We start from the raw sequence: 17926 nt of genomic DNA, 5'->3' as shown, positions 1-17926 counted from the left end.
CTGAGCCTTCTGCATGCTGCTGACCCCTTCACTTCCCCCCTGCCTGCAGAATCCTCTCTCAGTGGCTGTCCCCAGTCACCCCTACATAGCATTCCATGATGCCACAAGTTTGCATTTTTGATGGATTTCTTAGCAACGGAATTGTGCAGCAACTAAAGTTTGGTTTCATCTTAAAATGCTATGTATGGCTCATCTAAATCATTACGGATTAAATGCATGCACACTTTGATTTAGAATTTCTCTGCTAAGTATTTGTAGTTTTCCAGACCTACCGTTCTTTCCTTCTCCCCTTCTTCCTTTCCTCCCTTCCTTCCAGTAAATTAGCCATATTTGACCAGAAAAAGAGCTCCAACCTTTCCTGCAAACTCATTATGAATTTACATTCTCTGGAATTAAGGAGCTTCCTGTGCTTCTGGATATTTACGAGGTAACTCTGAGCACTACCTGCCAGGTGTCTTCTTCCCAGGCTCAACTGAAACTTGAGACATACATGTCACCCTTTCTACTGAGACGAGGTGGGAACAAAATGCACAGGGCCCAGCAGGGAGCCTTCCTCGTCAGTGGGTGTGGTTCTCCCCCCCACCCGTCCACACAACTGGCCCCACGCCAGTGGTCGTCTGTCCCCACGCCCAGCCATCTCGGGCAGGTGCACAGCTGTGAGTCCAACATCAGCGCAAAGGGCAATCTGTCTGGCCCAGAGCCCGACACTCCTCATGGGACATGGCCTGTTAAAAGGTCACCAGGGGGAGCCGCCAGGTGTCGCTGTAGAGAGCCTCTCAATCTAGGCCAACGCATCCTTGTCTCAGGCAGGGTTGCCGAGTAACAGCTGGTGCTGTACCTTTGTCAAGTTGCAACAGAAACAGAACCAGAAAAGTTTGGACATTTGTCTTTTCAGAAAAATAAAGGATTTTTCCTAACTTACAGCTTGAGCATTATAAAAACTTCAGAACGTTTTAAATTTGCCCTTTAGGGAAATTGTGTTCGTGTCTTTGGGCTGTAGGAACAAAATAAGATAAACTAGAGGGCTGATAAACGACAGGAATTTCTTTCTCACAGTTCTGGAGGCGGGGAAGCAGAGTCATTGTGCCGTCAGGGTCAGGGTCTCGTGAGGGCCGTCTTTCTCCTAGACGGCACCTGCTGGCTGGGTCCTCTCCAGATGTGCTCCCCGAGGCCCCCACCTCCCAACACCATCATCTTGGTGATGAGGACCTCAGTTTATGAATTTGAAAGGGATACAGATGTTCGGACCGTGGCAGAAATGATGATGATCAGGAACAGGGATGAGGATGTTCTAAAATGGCCAGAGGACCTTATCTCATCTCGCTTGCTTCTTACAGTACACTAGACATGGTTGCTAGAGTGCTGTGTTGTGAGATTGGTCCGAGACACGTGTCAGCTCCAGGGAGAGGAGACAGTTCGGTGGCCTGCATCTTGTGCTGACCTGCCTTTTCATGGGGTGCCACGGTTGCAGGATGACTTAGATTTACGGACTGGAATTTTCAAGATCAAGAGAGCACATAACTGCCTATGTGCTCACCAAATCAGTTCTCCTAGGACTTGGTTGGATTGGTTTCTGGTGCTTGCTTGCCTTTATGTAAGGTTTTTCATTCACGATAATGAGGATGCCCTTGTCTTTTTGTTACCTTGATGTTTCTGATGGAATTCAAGGGTGACTCCTAAGAGAAATGCACCTATCTAGCCTGTTATCCAAGCCAGCCCTGCTGTGTTCTGTTCATTACACTGATAGGGTTCTAGACATTAGCAGAGACACCTTCTCTGTACATCTGTACAGATGAGCCGTACTGTTTGTCGTCTTCACTCGCCCTGCTACTGCAATTTTTCCCAGCAGTCGAAGACATTTTTATCTGGGGAAGGGCTGAACAATTCCTTTCTGCACATATATATAACCCCCATGCACGCCTGCCTTATAGATAGTTAGGATCATATAACTTAGATTCTTTCTCCCTCTATCGGTCGTGTAGACTTTCGGCAAAGAGACCCATGCATCTAGCTCTGGCCTGAGTTCGGAGAGAAAGGTGCTCCTTGCCGGACCACAGAGTGTGTGAGTCCCACGGCCCTGGGCACTGATGACCAGATGCTGTCCTACATGGTCCCACCAGCCCTCTCAGCCCTACACAGCCACCTCCCTTTTACACAAGGGCTCAGAACATGAAGGTCATGCTGCGCTCCAGCCAGCCAGGGCCATCTAGCTCTGAACTGTCCTTTGTCCTGTTCTCCCAAAGCCAGGGGTATAGAAAAGCTCTCACCACTGAGGTGCAAGACCCCAGAGAAGTGTGATGATGTCCCCATTCTTCACTCTGACACCCACCAAGTTGAATAAGAGGCAAATGATGCCTCAAAGCCCAGTTTCTCTGAAAAGAAGACTTACCTGATTTGTACATGAATTTCCTTTTGTAATGTGAAAAACCATGTTGACAGAAGTACTTTGGGGGTCCAACCACATATGTCCACACACCTTTGCCTTCTTGTTACTTGTGCTGTCCAGTGTGTCCTTTGTCTGAAGTGTTGCAGGCACTTTGGTACTGGGAATCCCTAAAACATTCCTGGAAACCTCTGCAGTAGGCTCCAGTCTCCTGTTCAGTGTACGATGCAAGCCTGAGAAAGAAAACTAAAAGACAAGAGCTAAGACAGAAAGCAGGGAGCCAGAGTGGCCAGTGCTTCTGAATTAGCAAAGGCAATGGTCCATCCCAAACCACTCATTTTTATTAGTAATCAGTTGGGAAAAAGGCAAGCTGTGTGCAAGGGCAGGACTACGTACGAGGATGTGCAATCGTGCATTTTCTATGGAAACTAACAGAGGCAAGGCTTGTAAAAGAAAAAGAAAGCATTCTCGAATTAGGAACAGATTAGACAAAATACATGGTTGTAATTAGAACATTGTCCTCCTAGTCAGAACGTTTTAGTTGTGGGAACAGAATTTGGGTGTGAGTTACTCTGACCTCAGCACATAGGCTTCAGCCAGACTCACGTCTATAAACAAGCCAAATGTGGGGTCAAATCTTTACAGCTTGCACTGCTTACAGCCTGCTGTGGTCATATGTGGTCTTCCGCAGGGAGGGGTCCACACAGTGGTCTTGCTGCAGCAGGAAGGAACAGCTGGAACCCAAGGACACCAAGGGGGGACAGGTTCCCCTCTCTGCACATGCTGTGGCCACGTAGGTTTAGCAGAAAGTGCTGGGAGCCACTGACCCTGTGTGATGCTCCAGGCCTTGGGTGTTGGGAGATTTCTTCTTGAATAAAGGCAAAATGCCTCGGTGATTTAACAGGTGCTGTCTCCTGGCCACTCCCTGTGTGGGTCAGGTTGCCCAGAGGGCATGGTGATGGAAACCCAGAGCGTGAATCTAAGCTAACTCGATAAGGGCCACCAATAGTGTATGATGTCCGTTCTAGGAGAAACATGTCCCGGCTGTCCTACCTCACCCTCCTTTAGCATTTCATTGTGTTGGGTGGACAGGAAACTATAGTTCTCAGCCCAGGTCCTGCCCCATTTGAAGGACACCTGGTCCCTGTCATTTCAGAATTTTGAGGAATTGCTGTCAGTTGCCTGGCTTGGTTTGTATTGCTCATTTCCTGGCTCTCAGTTCTCTAAAGCACCACCATTTTCCAGGACAGGGTGACGTAAACCATCTGGAGGCCTCCGGGAGAGGTACAGCTGGGTCAGAAAAGACCCAGGGCTATGGTTGATATGCAGTTGGTGTGCCCAGTGTTCCACACCTTGGAAGGCAAAGACTGATGTTCTTTAGCGATAATAGAATGTGGTCAGAGACTGTGCCAGAGCTGAGGCTGCACACCTTCCCCACAGAGTTCCCCACCTGCCTAACCCTTCAAGGACAGCAGGGCTCCAGCTGATCATTACCAGAGGGCCACTCCGAGTACGCGCACCGTCTGATCTCACACTGTGGACTCATAATGGTGATTGGGTCCCTGCAGAACTTCATTGGCTTCTGCCTCCTGGTCTGGAGCAGACTTGGGGAAGCTGCTTGCCCATTCTCCATCTGCTGTCATGGTCTGCTTTCTGGGAGTCTAGGTCTTGGCTACATTCTCGGCGGCTTTTTCCACTTCTAGCCTTATATTGTGAGTATACTCAGTTCCACTTGTCACAGTTTCTGCCTCTCCATCCTCCTTATCCTCTTTGTAGAAGCAATGCAAGTGGAAGCTGTAAAGAACCAGTTTTACTGACAAGCTTTTTTCCCTGATAAACGGGCAGAGGTGCGATCTGTGTTCACCTGCTGCCTTTAGTCATCTGCCTGATGACACCACCCACAGCCTGTCGGGAGGGGTCATGTTTCTGTTTGTTTTTGTTTTCTAGCGCATCACACTATTGAGAGCTGATGTGGAAATGGCTTGAGGTAAGTATCACGCTATAAAACCACTTATAGGATTATAGCCTTTAGTGTTAGAACATTAAAACATAGCTAATCCTGAGAAGTTGAAAATCTAGGTTAACATATAGGCTATACAGTATGATTGTGCATATATATAATTCAATGACTGTGTGACTGGTATACATACATACGTGTGTATATATTGTAAAAAATAAGACTTAAAATTTATAGTAAAAAAATAAGCTCTAGATATCGATGTACCTTGAATATTAAGGGCTTCAAAGTTTTTTTACACATATTTGTATTTTAAAACATTGTTTTGCAGCAAACATTTCTATGATGGTTTTGTTTTTAAAAAGCCACCTCAGAAACTAAAATCATAACACGATGCTATAAATAAAGTGAGCCAGGGTGGCTGCCTCTTGAATACATCTGTCTCTTCTCTAGCAGTCAAGCTTCTAACAGGAACCATTTCAGGGTTAGGCCTTCCTGGTCCCTTCAATACTTCAAAGCCGGTTTCTACGGTTGTGTTTGATACTCATTTCAGCCTCGGGACCCCCCACCGTGGAAAGGTTCGCAGATGGTTGACGGTTTCCGAGCCCGCATGAACCTTGCAGATCCAGGAGGGACTTTGATGATGGCGACACTGTGACTCAGGCGGCCCCCGCGGTGCAGCGCCCTTGGTCTCTGGGCGGTACTTTGTTAGGGATGAACGTGGTGGCGTTCACAGTCCACGTGTCCCTCACTATTTAAGCATAATTCTCTCCGACACTGTTCATTTTTGTTTCGTACTTTGGCGTTCACAGTCCACGTGTCCCTCACTATTTAAGCATAATTCTCTCCGACACTGTTCATTTTTTTTCGTACTTTTTTTTACAGCGAATTTCTGTATAGACACTACAGTGTATAGGGTGTTTGTTCCCGCCAAACACATTTCTACATCTAACAGCTACTTAGATAAGATAGCTGAGTTCCTAACGTACTTCCACATGTGGAGTGCACTAAACACATACCAGTTTACAGAAAAGATGTATTTTTTGTATAGTAAATTGTATATATCTTTTACCCAGGAAGAGTTTTTTAAACAAACGATTATAGTGGTCTTCCAAATGAGCTTACTGTCAGGGCAGTGTTGATTTATCGGTGCTGTTGGGAATAATCCATCTTCACTAAAAGTGTGTGAAACCTACAGCCTGCCCTTCCCCCCGGATTTTCACCTACTTTAGCAATGATGTTCAGAAATAGAATGCAAAAGGAATCACAGAGAAATCTACTTGACTTCTCCACTGGCAAATTTGAAACGAGGGAGAGACAGAGGAGACAGAGAGAGAGAGAGAGAGAGAGTGTCTCGATAGAAAAATGATGCTTGTCAGAAGGTGGAGTTATGTTCATGGGTGCCAATTACAGAGTACGCTTGATGAAGGCTTTCATTCATAAGGATAGGTGTCCATTGGGGCATCATTTGATTACAGGGTGGGGGCCTAAAGTGAAATGCAAGATCCTGTCATGATTCTCAGGTTTTGTATCCAACTTGAATGAAAACTCTTGAGTTTGGTCCCACAAAAGCACAAAGTCACTATGTATTTATTTTGGGTATTCAGATGGGACTTGTTATTTTCAAAAGTGATCAGCAATGAAAAGCTGGTCAAACAAAAATGAGCTTCTTTTCATGTTCAGATCACAAGTCCTGTTGCATTCCAATAAAAAGGAGCTTGGAAAACATGCTCTGTGTTACTTCCTTGAGCAGGACCAAAGACTGTCACGTTGGAGGTGATGAAATGTGGGTTTGTACTACATCTTTATTCCCCTCCTCTGCCCCCAGGACAGGGCTGACCAGAAGTCAGTACACACTTCCTGTTGGTCAAAGTCTGCTGTCTTTTAGGTCCTTGGTTTTTCAGCTCTAAAGTCATTGTTTCTTAGGGGAACAGTCCTGGTTGCACTGGCTACATTACACATCCTCAAATACCCCCACAGGCAAACTGTCTGACATGCCCCTAAACATATAAAATGAAAAAATGACTTTCTGTAAAATTACATATGAGAGGCTTGCAATTTGGACAAATCACACCATATAGTATATAATTCTTTAGGAAGAAATCATCCCCTAACATTTTTTGAAAACCTAATTTTCGTATCCTACATTGAAAAAAAACTCCTAATCATTTAAGCCAGCTGCGCTTAATACTCCATAGCTTATGTCTGGCAACCTTTATTTCTCAGTGTCTCCCACTGTCAAATGTGTGAGTGGTGGGGAGTGATCTTAAAGGTCTCATCTTTTCTCTACCCCACAGAGCACTCTCTTGATAGTGCAGCCCATTCTTTGTTTCTCTCCCTCTCTCCTTTGCAAATAATTTCCTTGAAAGGATTCTCAGCTCATCTCCCCTCCAATGGCTCTTTAGCTGCTTCATCTGTCTGCCAACCTCCCACTCCTCTGCAGGTGGCAGGACTTTGTCGACCATTGCCTCTACACACACGTCCTGTGCAGGCCCCCAGAGGAGCCCGCTCCGGTGCTGTCCCCCTTCTGTGCTCATCTCTCCCGTTCACCTCTCCCTTTCTCCCTGGCAATTCCCTAATGCTCGTGGCCTCGCCTGTCTCCTAAGGGTCTCTGATGCCTTTCTCCAGTCAGGGAGGAGCCCCAGCAGCCCACTGCCCCCTGCCCGTGTCCACTGCGTGTGCTTTAATCCAGGGATCACTCTGTTCCCTGTAAAGAGGCGGACAGTTGGAGCGTCAGACTTTCTGGGCTAGAGCTGTGTGTCTAGCTCCCTCGTAGCTTAGAAGGAGCCAGCATGCAATATGCAAGTCAGTGGACCTGGCATAGTTCCAAAAGATGTTACAAGAACAGGCCACAAGGGCCACAGTTTACTGACCCTGCTTTGAACTACCATGCTTTCTTACCATCCTTTCCTACCTGCCTTGCAGTTCTGCCTCCACATGCCCATTCTTTGTTTTTTTGTTTTGTTTTTGGTACTGGGGATCAAACTTGGGACCTTGCACTTGCGAGGCAGGCAGTGGAACCACTGAGCTAAATCCCTGGCCTGCTATGCCCACTGTTGAACTGCTTCACCTTCACTGTATTGCCCTGGCCACAGTTGACTGAGTCTGCTTTCTCTCTACCTTCCTTCCACCCTTGACCACCAAGCCTCTTCTCTGTCCCACAGAAGCTACCTTTTTACTGTTCTCATGTCTCTTGGTTTCATGGCATTGTAGCCGGACATATGGTTGCTTATGTGGGACTACATTTCCCAGACTCCGTTGCAGGTAGGTTGGTGTAGGCTGGTGGAAAGTAAATGAAGCATCTAGTCAAGCTAAGTTGCTTAGCCTGGACTCCTTCTACTGAGGAACAGACACATCTTGGAAGCAGGGGATTAAAACTGACCGTAAGTGAACCTGCAAGACTGCTTCATGGTAGAGTCTTGTCACAGCCGCTCAGATTCACAACTCACCCAGTGACTACACCTGCTTGCACATTAGCCTCCCTCTGCAGCCACTCACTGCCTGCCACCCATCCTCTGTCCACACTGCACTTGGGTATGTCTCTCACCATGCAGATCTGAGTGTCACTCCTCAAGGATGGATAAACAAGAAAAGAAATTGCTTTTACAAGGATTAGGGCAGTAACGGTGACAAGAGCTCCTTGACATTGGTGACATGGTGTGGTAAAGGCCTACTACGGAGGTGGCAGGAAACAGCCAGGCAAGCAGTAAACGGGAACGACAGGTTCCCAGGTATGGGAGAAGTTCAAGCCTGGCTGGGCCAGGTGTGCTGCACTCCTGTCTCCTGAGCAAGCTCACCTAAGAGTATAGACGCTGGGTCTCACAGGCTACACCTCTGCCCCTAGTCCATGACTCCTTCACCTCACCCAAGAAGAATCACCCCACCATATGTCTAGCCAATAAAATATCGCCCAATGTTCTCCAGTAATGTATGGATCTGCATAACCTATAAGAAAGTGCCATGTAATTAAATGCTCCTCCCATGCTCCTCCCCCATGGTTTTCCACATGTAAGCTATATAAGCCTGTGCATTTCCTAAGTAAAGCAGAAGCGTTCAGAAACCTCCCCAGAGTCTGCCTGGTGATTCCGCGCCTTGCCCTCCCAGTCCGAGCTCCCACACTGAACTCCGTAGACCAAACAGCGGACGATGACACCCAGGCAGCAGCACGACCAGTGTGTGAAGACCACCAGACTTGTCTTGTTCCCCCCAAAAACAGGAGAAGAGCATGACCAGAGCTCCTCAATGCTTTTTGGTAAGTTCCCACATCTGGGGAAATCAAACGCAGTAGAAAATTGACTCGGAAAGGCTTTGCCGTAACCTCAGGATTGCTGAGTGCTGCCTGCTGCCTGCCCAAGGCACTGTTGTAAGTGGCTCAAATTGAGTAACTGCCCTGCTGGCCACGGTGAGCAAGGTTCAGAACACCGAGCACCGCAAGGGCTCCCAGGTCGGAAGCACACAAAGCCACGCCCCTGCCCCCAGAATTGGCACGAAGGCCCGGTGATGGGTCTGGAGCTGCTGAGTCACACCTTCGCATACTCTTGCCCCTCACTGTCTCCCTGTGTCGACATTTCCATAGTCCATAAATCCACACTCCCGGAACATAGACTTCTGCAACTACTGTTCTATTTTGAAAGCGTGCCCTCAGCCAAGCATGGTGGTGCAAGCCTGTAATCCCAACACTCTGTGAGGCTGAGGCAGGAGGATGGCAAGTTTGAGGCCAGTCCAGGCAACTTGGCAAGATACTGTTTCAAACTAAAAAGGGCTAGAGATGTAGCTCATTGCAAAGATCCTGGGTTCAAACTCCTGTACTGCTAAATAAATAAATAATCCTGCCCTCTTCAGCCCTTAATCTGACAAGTTGGCTGACTTGGGTGCTGCCACTGAGTGAAGGTGGCCCCCTAAGCTCCGCCGGCTGAAGTCCCTGCCCCACTGCGTCTCCTTGGACTTTGGGCTACCAGGATGTTAGAGACTGTGAGGTGCCAGTGACTCCTTGCAGGACTAGCTCAGCCAAACTGACTGTGACCCATAGGCACTGCCAAATGGACCATGGGAAAGAAAATACATCTGCACCCAAATGCCACTTTTGATACAGAATCATTATTTTCAATTCCTTTTGTCCCTTGTTTAGTACAATAAGATTTTTTTCTATGACATAAAATTCAGTGTCATTACCATTGAACTTAGAATCTATGGTCTGGTGTAGATCAGTCACAGTGTAAACATACATGAGGCAGACTTGGCTGACGATAATTCAGTTGGTGCGGGTAGGGCCTCCTGGTGAGGGCGGGGCATCCCCAGAGGCTGGCGCGAGGTGGCTCAGCTCCCCGGGGTGACACCCTCTGCATCCCTCAGGCCTTACACACACACACACACACACACACCCTTTAAGCCTTGTTTTACATTTGCTGGACCATCTCAAAGAATTGGGCTCACAAGACCTCCACACCCTTTGGATTAACTAAAGCCTAAGTCCTCCAAGAGGGGACCCTGAGAGACAGGAGAAGCCCCAAGATAGCCCTGGACTGAGCGACAAATCCCTCCAGAGCTCCTCGGCCACACCTTGGTATAACCCAGATGTTGACAAGGCTGTCCCGTGCGTGCAAGAGCTGGTTACTAAGCAAGCTCCTTGGGGGTGGGGAGTGCAAGGAGCTCGGCCCTCACCCCAAGAGTAGTGTGCAGCACAGGCAAGGCTGTAGCCACTTCTTTCTTCTTGTTTTTTCTTCTCTCCTTTGCAGCGCTGGGGATCAATCCCAGGGCCTCACGCATGCTAGGCAGGTGCTAGACCACTGAGCTGCACCCCAGCCTGCGGCACATTCTAAGCACTCATGGGAGCTTTCCCCTTTGCTCACGGTGGCTGCCCAACTCTTGGCAGATGCTTCGCATCTCTGGTCAGTGCGTGCTTATTTTCTGCTGTGAGACACCCTGCACACCCCTTCAGAGAAGGACTTGTTTGTACAGAGCCCTTTAAGCGAATGACTTCATCTACTGGGTTCTCTCTCCTGCGGCGGGGCCGCAGGCATGTTTATGGACAAAGGGTATCTCCAGCTTCTGACCGGTGGTCCTGTCCCTCGAGGGACTCCAACAGACCGAGGGGTACAAACAAGCATGTCGAGGAGTTCCATTTCCAGGCTGAAGGGGAGATTCCAGGGCTGTGGCCTCTAGCAGCTCTGGGCAGGGTGCTGGGGAAGCCTGGCTCCAAGCCCACTGCCAGCGCTCTAACCCTGACCAGTGTGAGTGGAGCTAGCAGCAGCCCAAACTGCCAAGGCTGGGAACTCTCCTCCCAGGACCAGGGCCCCTGCAAAACTGGTGAAAGTAACAGCAAAGAAAGGGCTCCATGATAAAACTGGAAAGGCCAGAGGCACCACCCCACCCGACTTGAACCTGAGAGGAAGAGGGAATAGAGACACTGCTGGGTGCCCTTCTGGACTCTGTGTGTTTATTTCATCAGCCTCTGCAGAGGTGAAAGGGTGAAGGAGCCTGCAGGTGACTCGCCTGCTCTCATCCACTCAGAGACATTTGTCACAGCCTTGGGGACTGCATCAGCCTAAGCATGAGTGAGTCTTGCTTAGGGATTTTGCTTCAGGGTAGAGTAGATGAGGAAGGTTGGGACATCAGCAGTAGCACCTAACCCCCGTGATGAGCCACAGAGGGCTCCTAAAATGCTTATGCCCTGGCCCTGCTTTTAAATAGTTCCTGCCTGGTGGGCGTCCCAGGTATGTGGGCTTTAAAATCTCTATCAGGCTGAGCATGGTGGGGGAAAACTATAACCGCAGCAGTAAGGGAGCGAGGCAAGAAGATTAAAAATTCAAGCCCCACCTGGGGAGTTTAAAAATGTTTAAATCTAAAGTAATTTAAAATAGGGCATGGTGGCACATACCTATAATCCCAGCACTCCAGAGGCCGAGGCAGGAAGATCCCTGTGAGTTCCAAGGCCAACTTGGGCTACATAGTGAGTTCAAGGCCAGCCTGAAATACAGAGCAAGACCTTGTCCGAAAAAAAAAATTACAAGGGTGAACAGTGAGCACTGGACATGTAGTTTATTGCAGAGGCCATGAATCTGAATCCCACTACCCCTATACACTTCTTTCAAATGATTTGAATGCCACCAAGGCTGAGAAGCCCTAGGGGGTGGCACCAACTCAGAGGCCTTTGGGATTCTGGCTTCCCAAAGAGCCACATTTTGGCTCCAGTGCTTTGCAGCCAGGCTACCAGGTAAAGGGGTGACCCATGGGCACTTGAGTCCCTGCACAGTTATGAGTGTTTTGCACACCCTGTCTTCCTTCAGGGTTCACAACTGGTAGTTGTTCATTGCAGGGGCTGTGGCCAGGGAAATACAGGGCTCACTGTTCCATAACAGAGCTGGGGAAGCTGGCTCATATCTGAGTTGGTGGGTTTATTGTTTTCTATTCAGGCACAGGGTTTTCTGCTCACATAATATTCCAGATTGTTAGAGGAAAAAGTTCACTCCAGACAGCATGGTCAATGCCAAGGAGGGATGGATCCTTGTTTTTTTATTTGTTTGTTTTGTTTTTTGTTTTCCTTTTGAAAGCAGATTTTAAAACTTGCCTTTGCTCAAATTGATATAGGGGGAATAGATGTAACTCCCAAACCTACTAGATACCCAAAACCCAAGTTCGTCTAAAATTGAAGAATGAATTTTAGAACAATGAAGGTTAAGAGTAGGAAAAATATATTGAGAGAAAGATAGCTTCTGTCTAAGAGAGACAGTGGGGGGACTGGAAAATGGTCTTTCTGATCACCCTGCTTCTCAAAGGTGTTTTATGGGACAAAGCCATGAGGAGAGGCTGGGACAAAACTATAGTCAAATAGTGAGATTACAAGCACAGTCGCTTAGGTGTGGGGATCCAATGGGGAAGCAAGTCACAAAGCAGATGTACAAGGAGGGAGCAAGGATTTTCTGTAAGGAGCGGGTCAGGGATCCTGGAAGATCTTGGTCCCCACCCAGGTGATTGATACCTGTTTAGAATATCAACCACTCACTGCTATTCATCCCATTAGGGTGTGGTAATTTCATCTTTTTGTATTATTATTTTTTTTATTATTATTATTTTGGTACGGTGGGGGGCATCAACTTGGGCTCTTGTGCTTGTGAGGCAGGTGAACCACTGAGCCAAATCCCTGGCCCAGTTCCTCTTACTTTACAGCACTCCCCTTCAGTGAATGTGTGATTTACCCATCTACAATAAAATAATGCACATAAATTATTTTTTAAAAATCAAACCCAATGGAAAAGAACAGGCTGGGAATTTAGCTGAGTTGTGCCACTGCCTGCTTCACTAGCAGAAGGTCCAGAGTTCGATGCTCGGTAAGAAAACAAAATGCCAAAAAACAAAAAAAACAATGGAGAAATACAAAGCAATCCCACCCACAATCTTTCTCTCCAGAGATAAAAAATGTCAGTACCTCAGGGTGTGGTCATCTGGAGTCCTTCTGTGCATATTTACACAAACCACACAGAGTTTATAGGTGGATGCTACAGGCCGTTAAAGCACAACATCTTGATCCTACAGAGAAGCTGTGTATGGCTCCTGCTAATAGTGCAGCCGGGCTGCCTGAGCAAAATACCACAAGCTGGGTATTTCGGCAACAGAAATCCATTTTGTCACAGTGCTGGAGGTAGGCAGCCCAAGACCGAGGTGTAAGTAGGTTGGTGATCAGAAGCCCCTGTGCTTGTCTTGTAGGTGGCCATGCTCCTCTGTGTCCTTTTGCGCCCCCTCTGTGTGTCTGTGTCCTGACCTCCTCTTCTGTAACGTCATGGGTCACATAGTGTTCAGTCCCACCCTCAGCGCCCTATTTTAGCTGCCAGCACCAGTCACCCCCAATCGTAATCCCCTCTACCAAGGGGCCATCAGCAAACATGTCACAGCATGAACCACTGGAAGCTGAGGTTTCAATATATGGCTTGGGGGAGCCCACCTCAGCCCAGAACAATTAGCAAATTTCATTCCTCTCCCCTCTGTATTTTTAGAACCTCTCTTTGCTCAGCCAGTATACTCACGATACTCACGATATATGTATGTATGTATATGTATATATATATGGAGTTTGTGATCAGATCCAGCCACACAACATTTTTTATCTGCACTAACTCCAAAGATTGAGGGGGCGGGTGGATGCCCTTCCTCCCAGGACTATAGAATTTTAGTAATACTATAAGGAACCTGTGATATTGGTGAGAATAAGATTTCTTTCTGGTCATCTTGGGATCATAGACCCCAGAGTGAAAAGCATGCACATCTACTTTTTATCTTTGGAATTTTTACTTGAGTTGAGCTTCCCATGAAAGTTAAAATATTTAATAGATTCATTAATTTCCAAATTAGCCTTTCTGAACAGGACATGAATTTGTGATATTTCATTGCATATGTGTGAAAAATAAAGGAGTGATTTCCAAAATATGACCTTAATCTTCCTACTGGATGATATTCTTTGCTGTTAAAGATATCAAGTCATTATATTATTTTCTTAGAGCCAGCATAATGCATAACATAAGCCATGTAATTTAAAACAACAGAAGTGATTTGTCTCCCAATTGTGGAGGCCAGAATCCCAAATCAAGGAGTCACAAAAGTTAATACTCCTGAAGGTGTGAAGAAGAATGTGTCCCATGCCTCTCTCCTAGTTTCTTAAAAGTTGTTGGCCATCCTTGATGTTTCTCCTCTTGTAGGCATGTCATTCTAATCTTTGCCCTGCATTATCTTCTCCACTTGGACTTTTCTTGCGTGCGTGTGTGTGTGTGTGTGTGTGTGTGTGTGTTCATTCAAATTTCTGTCTTTTTTTTAAGGTAATCAGGTACCATATTAAGGCCCATCCAAATCAAGAAAGATCTCTAATTTCATTACATCAACAGACACTGTATTTCCAAAGAAAGTCATATTCAGAGATTCTGGGTAGGTATGAATTTTGTAGAGATGCTAATTATCCCAGCAGTCACCCCATGCAGTAGTAAATGACCAAAGTGATAAAGAAATGGATTTCAAAGATAGAAGCCCTGTATTCCACAATCAAATTAAATGAACAAAGTTGGAAAGGACAAAAAATAAATTTTATTAAACATAAGTGGTAACTTATTCCCCTTTTAATTTTTGCTTCTTATTTAAGAGCATATTAGTTATCTACTACTATGTGCTAAAATTGTCTCTCTAGCCCAGTGAAGCCCATTCCCAACTACACAGTTAAGTCACGTGGGTGAACTAATTATATTATTTGGGGGCTCCACGCCCAAAGATTATAATGTCATTGATGAGGGTTGGGAGTCAGCATGTAGAATTTTTGTTTTCCCCTGGTGACTTTAAGGTGCCATCAAATTTGGGAAATACTGCCCTAAATTAATTAAATGAATCTCTTTTTGAAAGATTTGAAATCAGTAATATTGAAAAAGTTCCTTTAAAAAAAAATCCCCAGATCTGATAGCTTCACTGGTGAATTTTGCCAAACATTTAAAGAACTAGGGGAAACTTTTCTTGAAATTTTCCAACTGAAGTGGAAAGAAAATTCTAAGTTTATTCTGCAAGACCATCATTATCTTAACACTAAAGACAGTCAAAGACATCAGAAAAGAAAAGTAAAGATCAATATTCTTTATGGGACATTCAACAAAATCCTAGTAAACTGAATTCAACATTAAAAGAACTATACATCATAACCAAGCAGGATTTACTCCTGGAATGAAAGGATGGTTCAACATATAAAAACTGATGCACCACATTAAAAGAAGAAAAAAGAAGAACAAAATTCATATGACCATCTCAGTTGAGGAGAGAAAGTATTTGATAAAACCCTACACATTGCATAACTTTAAAAAGCCCTCAACAAACAAGGAATAGAAAGAAAATACCTCAACACGATAAAACCACATATGAAAAACCCACAGTGACTGTCACACTCAAGAATGCAAGACTAAAAAATTTTTCTCTAATTCCAGGTATAAAATAAGTATGTTGCCTATTATTACTTCTATTCAACATAATATTTGGAGTTCTAAAACAACAAAGTAATGAAAATAAATAAAAGACATACAAATTAGAAAGAAAAAAGATGATATGATCTTTAGTATAGATAATACTAAAGATTCCATGGAGTAAATATTGAAGTAATAAATGAATATACCAAAGTAGAAGCACACAGAAATCAGTTGTATTTTTATGCATTAATTATGAACAATTTGAAAAGGAAAATAAGAATATTTTATTTTTAATAACATCAAAAAAAGATTTTAAAAAATGTATGAATTAATGTACCCAATGTGTTGAAAGGCATAGAATGAACACTAAAAATCATTGCTCAAAGACACTGAAGACCTAAATGGTTAGAAAAATATACTATATTCATCAACTGGAATGCTTAATATTGTTTAAATATTGTACCCTAAGCAATCTACAGCTTCTACGTAATTCTTGTCAAAATTCCAATGTCATTTTTTATAGAAAGAGACTTGAAATTCATCCCAAATTCAAGGGACCCCCCCAAATAATCAAAACAATCTTTAAAAAGAGCACAATGTAAAGTTACATACTTTCGGATTTCAAAACTTACTGCAAAGCTACAATATTCAAAATAGTGTTCTAAAACACTGAAATTTCTTTCACCAAATGGTACAGAAACTAGGTATCCATACCAAAAGGGAAATTGACCATTACTTCACATGACACACAAAAATTATCAAAAGTGGATTGTACACCTGAATGTAAATATATTCCCTTCTCAGATAGCAGATGTAGTAATTTTTCTCCACAGTGACATAATCTGAATCCTAAAAGCTATATTTCTCCCTTGACCATCCAACTGATTTTGTCCCACACCCACACCTCCTCACTAGATAACTAAAGGGTTACAGGACCAGTGCACAGAAGTATTTGCAATGTTAATGGAATCTCTTATTGTTCTCCAGTTGTCCCTTTGTCCCCATTTTCTAGGGTTCACTGATCACCCTCTTTGTACTCTATATAATCTTCTGTTGCTAACAAGTAAAACCAGCTAATGGTAGAAACAACCGACTTACCTAAGTCACCATCTCAGCATTGTGGAGCAGGGAGATTTCCCAGGCAGTCTTCGCAGTAGAGGAAGGAAGCATCCGGTAGGCATTGCTCCAGTGGCATAAGGCAGGTGGAAAGTGGCCCCTATATCTGTCTCTTCTCTCCCCATTTTCTCTAAGCAAATAGTTCCAAGGGAATGTCCCTTTGGAAAAGCAGCTGCATTTAATGCTCACATTACTTGCTCACGAAGTGGAGTCCACAATGCTGATGACTATGTATGTGCAGCAACTTTTTCAATCGAGTTTTTAAAAGTTCAGTGCATCATGGCAGGGTACCACCAGCTTGGGAACAATAGGGACATGAAATTTCCACTGAATGTCGTGTCCACTACCACTACTGGGGCCTATTTGCTATAAGCAATGTGCTATCATCTGACTGCAAGTGAACTAGACAGTCAAAAGCATGGCAGAGCGTGCTCTCCAGTGCTACTGTGGTGTGGTCACTTGCACAGAACAACAACTCCATAATGACAGGTGAGTGTCAAAGGGAGGGAAAACAAACAGATTCTACTGTCCTACAAGGGCTGGACCTATCTTCAGAGCAGAGGGTCTTTGTACTGCTTGGCACCTGCTGATAGGTGCCACCGTCCTGGAGGGCCTCTCAATCTCCATGGGATGAGGGTGGAAACCTGACTGTGAGCCCGATGGGTTAGTGACAGTCCTACCATGCTTAGTCCCACAGTAGATTGAACAGTCCCACAGTCCCACTAGGGCTGTGGAGACCCAAGAAGCCACACTGTTCCTTCCAGTCCCATCTGGGCATATACCCTCCCCAATGGCACTTGTAGGGGATAAAGAAAGTGTCACATCAGCTGTACCAGCAGCTTTTCAGAGCTTGCAGCTTCAGATGGAAATGTCTTTAATACACTAACTAATCATCATCTGGTAGTTAAGCCACTTGCCACAACCCACAAACAGATGAAAATGGGCAATTGTCTCCCTGTAAGTGTTCAAGAGTGAGACAGTGGGCCCTAAAGATGTGGCCTCAGCCATTCTGGTGTAAAGCAAGCTCATCTGTGGACCAGACTTGCTGCTCTTCTATGTCATAGGAGAAGTCTGTGTGCATCCACTTCTGTCTTCCGCATCTGCGGGACCATAGCAGGATGGGGACACCAGGGTGCACATCCTATCTTTGGCACTCCCTTTCCATGGGTGCCTAGGGGCAGGCCAGCAGCAGGGAGCCTTGATCCAAGACAGGAAAATCTCACAGGGTGACACTGGGCAGAGACTGCAGAGGCCACACTTAGCTGACAGCAACACCCACACCTGGAGTCCACAAGGACGCTCTGAGTTTGGAGACCGCAAGGATGGGGCTGCTGAGACACCTGTGGGATTATTTCTCATGCATTGGCTGTCAGGTCTTCACATAAATGTGCCTGTTTTTTCCAGTTAATTTGTACATAAAGCTACAGATAGCATCAGCATGAGGTATAGCCTATCTTCCAGCCCCAATTAGTCCAACTAACTTCAGGACTTCCGTAGGATATATAACTCCCTTTATTCAAGAATCAACCTTAGATTCTCAGTCCA

At 45.5% G+C, this 17926-nt stretch overlaps 1 protein-coding gene across 8 annotated transcripts in view; it reads left to right on the top strand.

Moving 5' to 3' along the window:
* Prom1 (prominin 1) overlaps positions 1–5135 on the top strand; it is a 101905-nt gene extending 96770 nt beyond the window's left edge. For 3 of the 8 annotated variants that reach the window (XM_010641879.3, XM_010641878.3, XM_010641874.3), the window contains 2 exons: positions 4331–4370; positions 4894–5135. In XM_010641879.3, the coding sequence (XP_010640181.1) occupies positions 4331–4346 (16 nt within the window). In that variant the 3' untranslated portion in view covers positions 4347–4370; positions 4894–5135. Of the gene's footprint in view, positions 1–316; positions 1496–4330; positions 4371–4893 lie in introns of those variants that run through there. The other 5 variants (XM_010641872.3, XM_010641871.3, XM_010641876.3 and 2 more) reach the window with 3 other exon arrangements.
* Positions 5136–17926: the final 12791 nt, after the last annotated feature.

The sequence above is a fragment of the Fukomys damarensis genome, unplaced genomic scaffold, assembly GCF_012274545.1.
Source record: "Fukomys damarensis isolate Sample0158 unplaced genomic scaffold, DMR_v1.0_HiC HiC_scaffold_35, whole genome shotgun sequence".
NCBI classification, from domain to species: Eukaryota; Metazoa; Chordata; class Mammalia; order Rodentia; family Bathyergidae; genus Fukomys; species Fukomys damarensis.
Note: the sequence above shows the minus strand (reverse complement) of the source record. Positions and strands in the feature narration are given on the sequence as shown.